Here is a 7,019-nt window from a genome sequence, read left to right as displayed (position 1 = left end):
TTAATTCACTTTCCTACAGTTCACCCTAATTTGGCCCTTCTTTCCGGTCAAAGGGTCAATGTTCCCCATCTTAATCATAGACTCGGCAAAATCAGCATAGAAAGTCTCAGTATCAGACCAATACTTCTTCACCAGTGCATCAGTACTACCAGAGCCACCACTATATAGTGCCTGGTCTGAGTGTAGAAGCCCCCTTCTCTTCAACAAGTTTGAGAAATACTGTGTATCAAATTTTGAAGTTGTAGGGTCTAAAGGAGCACGGTTATCGTCACCACCGGAGCGGGGGCAAGTCGACTTTCGTGCACGGGCAAAGCTGGGATCGATGTTGGTGTCATTGTAGATATGGTTCTTGAAGACCCCACACTTTGCAGAACCAATGGTGTGTGCTCCAGAGAGTGCAACCAAATCTTGAGTGTCTAGCCCTTGTTTCTTGAAGTTTTTTATGAGAGCAGAGAGGTCCATATTTGGTGAAGGGATGTCACTATCTGCTTCTGTCCGGTATGCCTTAGTAGAGTCTCTCCTCCCAAGTTGCACCTCCCATGTTGGGCCCCCGAGCTATTGAGCATCCAATATCAATAATACATTAAAACAATAAAGTTAAAGAAGCTAGTTACAACGCACATGGATTACTTAATGGTGAAAGTTTTTCTTCACCATGGGTGAAGAAAATAAATCTAGATTAGCTCACATGTGGGTGAAGGAATTACCCTCCCCACAAGGGTTTTCACCGCCCTGGTATCATGATTCCTAGCTATAAAGCAATTAATGCACGATTAGTTTGATACATTAGGATGATGGAAACCCATGTGGAGAAGACACCACATGCACATGGGGAGAGGATTGAGGCTCAAAGAGAATCTAACCATTGGGGTGTTAGTGTTCCCTCTTCTTCAATTGTAGGAAGCCCCAAATACCCTTGACATTATTCCAAAAGCCCCATCAACCATCGGAATCCATGGATTAAGAGATTATCTCATTACCGTGGATGAAATGAAGGAAAACTTGATCATTAATTATTTAATGTTAAGTCATTAAGGAGTTCTACCCAAAAAAAAAAAAAAAAAAGGTCATTAAAGAGTTATTATTACTAACCGCAACGACAGAGTCCCGGGCAACAACAGCCAAGATATCGGCACATGATACAACGGAGCATCCACAGACCTTGTCAACCTTAGATTTAATCTTGTCAATAACTTCAAATCCTCTTGTGGAATTAAAATTGGGTTTGGCGTTCTTTTCACTATCAATGTTAGCCGAGTTGTCTAGAAGGACTGAAGCATCACAGCCCTACATAAAAGATCATATAATATATAGTCAGGAATTAATTCATGATATTGTAATTAAGGGAAATTAAACGACATAAGATAGGATCAGTAGCCTAGCTTACATTGACGAAGCAGTCATGGAAATGGACGCGTAGCAAGGAAGCTCCCATGCGACTCTCTTTGTTAACTGCATCTTCCACCACTCCCTTAATGGTGGACAAAGCCTTGGGACATACTTTGTCATAGAAAGTAGGGGAAAGAGTTGCAGAATAAGCTATGCTTGCCAGAGAAAGAGAAACCATGATCGTGATGAAGAGATGGAGATATGAGAATGCACGTGAAGCCATGTCTGTTGAGCTTTAATTGTTCAACAAATTAAGGATCTGTAGATGGGTTGTGTTGTATACCTCTTAGGCATGGACACTGGTATTTATAGGTTTTATAGGTTAGTGTGAGAGACAAACAAGAATTGGGCTTCGGGAGTTGTTAGAAAATATCAAAGAACTTGCTTGCAGAGAACAACCACTGTGTAGAAGTTTATTACAATGTGGCCCTAAAGTAAAACCAACCACTGCAAGAATTATAAGAAAACGATGTAATCTTTGAACCATTCTTAATCGTTTTTATGACTAAGCCCTTCTCACCTCCAATTTGAATTATCAGGAAAAATGGGTCACTGTTTTCATGGGGTTAGAAAGTGTAGAACCATAAAAATAATGGCTAAGATAGTTAGAAGCATGGGTTGTCCACACCCCGCCTTCTATATATCCACGGCTTGTCGATTAGTCAGTTAACAAGTTTAAAGTCCTAATATAGATCGATAACCCTTAATGGTCGAAAACGGTGCAGAAGCTTAAGTTGGTGGGGACCAATTAGGCCCGAACAAAACCGCCGTAGACCGACTGATTGACACCCCCTTCACCACTGGCCCCTAAATAATACTAATCAAATCAAGGTTCCTAACAAATAGTCATACTTCAGCCAGGGCTGCCAACTAATTAAATCAAGGTTGAGCGAGTAAAATGAGGTTAGGACGCACAAATTTAATAACTAATACGTAATTAGAATTGCGCAATTGGGACTAATTGCCCAATATGTACCAAGAATTTTACAGTTTTATCTTTTTCTTAATAGGTAATATAGATATGGGAGAGAGAGTTGGGTATGCCACTAGATTTCTTGGAGCTAGTGGTTCTTTTCTTCTTTTTTTTTTTTTTCTGTAGAAAACTATTCGCTCAACCAATGGAAGGGCTAGGATGTGATTGAGGCATGTGGTCATTTTTAAAGGGGAAGGAGAGAGAGTGACAGGGCTGGGTGCCCCAGCAGCGTGCCAACCTTTTCCTTATAAATTTAATGCGAGGAGGAAGAAAAGTTAATTGCAAGCCGCAAACACACCTATCAAAGAGGATGAGGACAAGCCCCGGTGACTAATTCACTATGTTGCACATCACTACATTGTATCGCATGGTTCTAAAATTGGACCACATTCAATCTGCCACGTATTAAAAGTTTATAATGTCTCAACAAGCTTATCAGGATGGCCTATTCTAAATTACTTGGATCATGATCCTTTTCAATTCTTAGAAAATGCAATTCGATGCAATTTTGTTACACATATCGTCCCTAATGACATGGACGGTCTAGATTCAAAGATAAGATGTCAAGAGTGGAGCTGCTGTCCTTTTTTTTTTTTTAATTAATGTCTTTGCATTTTATCTCGAAATAATTAAATTTTTCCCAAATGAGAGGGAGAGAGAGAGAGAGTCCTTGCATCTCTTGCTCAGTTTCCTCTTTAACCCTAAATTAAGTTGAATAGGATTATAGTGTTTATAGATTCACTTTTAGCTTATAATTTGTCCAATTCACTGTCAATGAACCAATTAGATCGAAAGGCAATAAGTCAACTAGGTGGGCATTCATATTCCAGTGAATTGGCAGATTCCCGAGTTGACTCACCAGTCGAGTTCGATATGTGAAAATCATACGCTGTACCTACCTTCCTCTTACTTCAACCTGAGTTTTACCTTAGCAAAAACTCAGCCATCGTTCATACTTTATTTAATCAATGGGTCAGAGAAGGGCTACAACTGGCCGGGTTGGGTGGTGCTTTTTTAAAAAGCACAGTCCAAACCTTGGATCCCCCTAATTATGTATGTCCGGGCCCACCATGGCCCCGACATAGGGCCTAATAACCTCAACTAGACCCAACACTGTTGGGGTCACCTAGTTCAGACGAACCTTGATTAATTCTGATTGGTTCTGATGGGGTTGGGTTGGCCCTTATTGAACTTGGCATTCAAGATCGGGCTGATCCTGATTGGCCTCAACCTTGACCTATCAAGTACCTTCAAGAATTATCATTATCTCATGTCAGTTCAACCAACTAATCAAGGAGGAAAAAAAAAAAAAAAAAAAAAAAAACACAAATCCGTTTGCCCCATGTTAAACCATGTTTAAGCACAAGTAGAATTCACAATATAATCTAAAACAGAATTGTGTTCAGCACTTCAGTTTAAGGCCTCAACCCTAACATCAGGCCTAAAAATCCAATCCTAAGCAACCCTCGGGGTTCAAAATCTAGTCCAGGCTCTGTTTAGCTAGGTTCAAGATGGGTCTAGCCCACAGGGTCAAACTTGCAGCCCTAGGTGAGATATAGTGGTTAAGCAATATTTAACCATTTGATTGTGAAGTTCAGTGTATAATGGAACAAAATGCATTGCCTTCCCGACCAATGTAACTAATTGTTCTCTCTCTCTAAAAAATGTGTCAATTTGTAGAATATATGACAGATGATGAGTACTACATAAGCAACAAAGATATCCTTATACTTTATCTTCTATATTTGGTGTTATTTGTCAACACAATGATGGTATTTGGCACAACTAATTAGACCAGTCTCAACCTCTTATGCATGATGTGGTGATATATAATAAGAATCCACAATTGTAAAATTCCTGGTATCCCATGCATGGTTGGTAGGATAGGTTGCGTAACATTATAGTCAAGATAATGTTGGGGTTTGAAAATACTGAATGCTAGGACTTTCACAATGTTTGTGCCCTATACTCAAAGAATAAAACTAGCTTTTGATCATGTAATTAACTCAAAATATAATCTTGGGAGAGTATTTAATTTATGGATGTGACTGATGGGAGTCCTGATTCAATTTGACATGATTAGGATCTAGGAAGTTAAGGTTGGGGAAGTACAGCGCCAGGAGTAGAAGAGAAAGAAGGGTTGAAGAATGGAACCTACTTTTGTGATATAATTTAAGGAAACAAAAAGGTGAAAATTTATTCTTGAGTAGAAAGAAAAATTTATAGGCAAAGGCCTGTTATATTCTTAAAATAAAATAAAAAACCTCCCTTTATTTTTAGAATTATGTGTAACAAAAATTTATGAATAATTTATTTTTGTCACAATGGTTTGTATTTTTTTAAATGTTAAAAAGTATCTATTCTACTAGACAGATGATATAGCGATTCCAATCATTGGATGGAGAGGACATGACCTAAATGAACCACATGTCAAACTTCATAGTCTAATTCAATCAAATATTCCCTTTTGTATTGATAAACATCTCATGTGTGTCCACCGAGATCCCAAAATTTTGAATTTAAATTGGATTTTCTGTTCTAGTGGCACCTTTCATTGTATCAATGGATAAGGGACCAGTTTTCATACATAGTCATGCATGAAATGCAGTCACCACTTCACTAATCGGATATATGCACAAAATAATAAGAATAGGGAAATTATATGAATGCACTTAAAACTTAAACTTCTTGTTGATCAAGGAGTTTTTAATTTGTCCCTTTAATGTAATTTTTTTTTATTATTACATTAAATGTGGTATCTCTTAGATAACCCACTTGTTACAAGCCAAACTAATACAGAAATGATTTACCAAAAATAAAAATTAATACAGAAAATAGAGGTAGTGTTCTTTCTAGCTTCATTAGTTCACCTTCCTACAGTTCACCCTAATTTGGCCCTTCTTTCCAGTCAGAGGGTTAATGTTTCCCATCTTAATCATAGACTTGGCAAAATCAGCATAAAAAGTCTTGGTGTTTGAGTAATAGCTCTTTACTAGTGCATCAGTGGTTCCAGAGCCACCACTATATAATGCTTGGTCCGAGTGTAGGAGCCCCCTTCTCTTTACCAAGTTTGAGAAATATTGTGTATCAAATTTTGAAGATGTGGGGTCTAAGGGAGAACGATTATTGTCACCACCTGAAGAAGGGCAAGTCGACTTCCGTGCACTAGCAAAGTTGGGATCAATATTGGTCTCATTGTAGACATGGTTCTTAAAGACACCACACTTTGCAGAACCAATAGTGTGTGCCCCAGATAGTGCAACTAAATCTTGGGTGTCTAGCCCTTGTTTCTTGAAGTTGTTGATGAGGCCAGAGAGGTCCAAAGCTGGTGAAGGGATGCCATTGTTTGCGGCTGTCCGGCTTGCCGTAGTCGAGTCTCTCCTCCCAAGCTGCACATCCCATGTTGGGCCTCCAAGCTGTTGAGCCAAACACATAGTACATTAGCTAGTTTCAATATTGTAACCCACATATCAACAATAATTACTTAATAAAAAAGTTTGAGAATATTTACTCTCCCCTCATAGGATCTCACCGTTTAATAGATATCCTTATCACGAGTTGAAGTAATTAATGAACAATAAAAGTTATTATTACTAACCGCAACCACGGAGTCTCGGGCTACAACAGCCAAGATATCGGCACATGATACAATAGAGCCTCCACAGACCTTGTCAACCTGGGATTTAATCTTGTCAATAACTTCAAATCCTCTTGCAGAGTTAACATTGGGTAAGGCATTCTTCTCACTATCAAAGTTAGTTGAGTTGTCCAGAAGGACTGAACCATCACAGCCCTACATTATCATATAATAGTCAGGAATTAATTCATGATATAAAAAAAAAATTGTAAAGGAAAACCACATAAGAGCCTCTTATTAATAGGTAGCTTACATTGACGAAACAGTCATGGAAATGGAGGCGAAGCAAGGAAGCTCCCATGCGACTCTCTGTGTTCACTGCATCCTCCACCACTCCCTTAATGGTGGACAAAGCCTTGGGACATACTTTGTCATAGAAAGTAGAGGAAAGAGTTGCAGAATAAGTTACTTTTGCTAGAGAAAGAGAAACAATGATAGTGAAGAGATGGAGATATGAGAAGGCACGTAAAGCCATGGCTGTTGAGCTTTAAGTGTTCTAACAAAGTATCTCTAGATGAGTTGTGTTGTGTGTCCCTCAGGCATGGACACTGGTATTTATAGCATTTACAGGTAAGTGTGAGAGGCAAACAAGGGTTGGGCTCTAGGAGTTGGTAGAGGCTAGAGAATATCAAAGAAATTGCTTGAAGAGAACAACTACTTCGTAGAAGTTTAGTTCAAGACGGCTCCAATTAAAGTGAAACCAACCACTGCAAGACTTATGAGCTTAACGATATGTACTTTTTATAGGACTACGCCCTACTCGTTCAAACAGGGCTGCCCAGCAGGATATGGAAGTACACTTTGTATTAATAAAACTAATCAAATCAAGGTTGAATGACGTTAGGACATCATAGGTGTAATTATGGGTAAGGGCTTGGGAATTGAGACTAATACGAATGGCCCAATAACAAATCTATGTACATAATATTTTATATAAATATTAGTATATATAGTACAATATAGATAAATAAATTCAATTAGTTTTATATGACTCTGGCGAAAACACCAAATTAATAAAAA

General features: G+C 38.5%; 2 protein-coding genes across 2 annotated transcripts; both read right to left on the bottom strand.

The window, feature by feature from the left end:
• On the bottom strand, positions 1–1,652 carry LOC122071721 (peroxidase 2-like). Its single transcript, XM_042636109.1, has 3 exons — positions 1,388–1,652; positions 1,093–1,287; positions 1–555 (listed from the first exon to the last, which is right to left on the bottom strand). Exons 1-3 carry the CDS (start codon positions 1,610–1,612, stop codon positions 1–3), a joined length of 975 nt encoding a protein of 324 aa, XP_042492043.1. The 5' UTR covers positions 1,613–1,652.
• A 3,375-nt stretch (positions 1,653–5,027) lies between these two features.
• Positions 5,028–6,630, bottom strand: LOC122071719 (cationic peroxidase 1-like). The gene is made up of 3 exons (XM_042636103.1): positions 6,253–6,630; positions 5,961–6,155; positions 5,028–5,778 (listed from the first exon to the last, which is right to left on the bottom strand). Exons 1-3 carry the CDS (start codon positions 6,472–6,474, stop codon positions 5,224–5,226), a joined length of 972 nt encoding a protein of 323 aa, XP_042492037.1. The 5' UTR covers positions 6,475–6,630; the 3' UTR covers positions 5,028–5,223.
• Positions 6,631–7,019: the final 389 nt, after the last annotated feature.

Source organism: Macadamia integrifolia, unplaced genomic scaffold (genome assembly GCF_013358625.1).
Source record: "Macadamia integrifolia cultivar HAES 741 unplaced genomic scaffold, SCU_Mint_v3 scaffold_5A, whole genome shotgun sequence".
NCBI classification, from domain to species: Eukaryota; Viridiplantae; Streptophyta; class Magnoliopsida; order Proteales; family Proteaceae; genus Macadamia; species Macadamia integrifolia.
This window is presented reverse-complemented; position numbering and strand designations above follow the sequence as displayed.

Excerpts from the sequence above, each read along its gene's own strand:
- LOC122071721 (XM_042636109.1), bottom strand. The coding sequence starts at position 1,612 with ATGGCTTCACGTGCATTCTCATATCTCCATCTCTTCATCACGATCATG. Across the intron at positions 1,288-1,387 it reads TCCATGACTGCTTCGTCAAT|GGCTGTGATGCTTCAGTCCT; the intron begins GTAAGCTAGGCT and ends TCTTTTATGTAG. Across the intron at positions 556-1,092 it reads CCCGGGACTCTGTCGTTGCG|CTCGGGGGCCCAACATGGGA; the intron begins GTTAGTAATAAT and ends GATGCTCAATAG.
- LOC122071719 (XM_042636103.1), bottom strand. The coding sequence starts at position 6,474 with ATGGCTTTACGTGCCTTCTCATATCTCCATCTCTTCACTATCATTGTT. Across the intron at positions 6,156-6,252 it reads TCCATGACTGTTTCGTCAAT|GGCTGTGATGGTTCAGTCCT; the intron begins GTAAGCTACCTA and ends ATGATAATGTAG. Across the intron at positions 5,779-5,960 it reads CCCGAGACTCCGTGGTTGCG|CTTGGAGGCCCAACATGGGA; the intron begins GTTAGTAATAAT and ends TTGGCTCAACAG.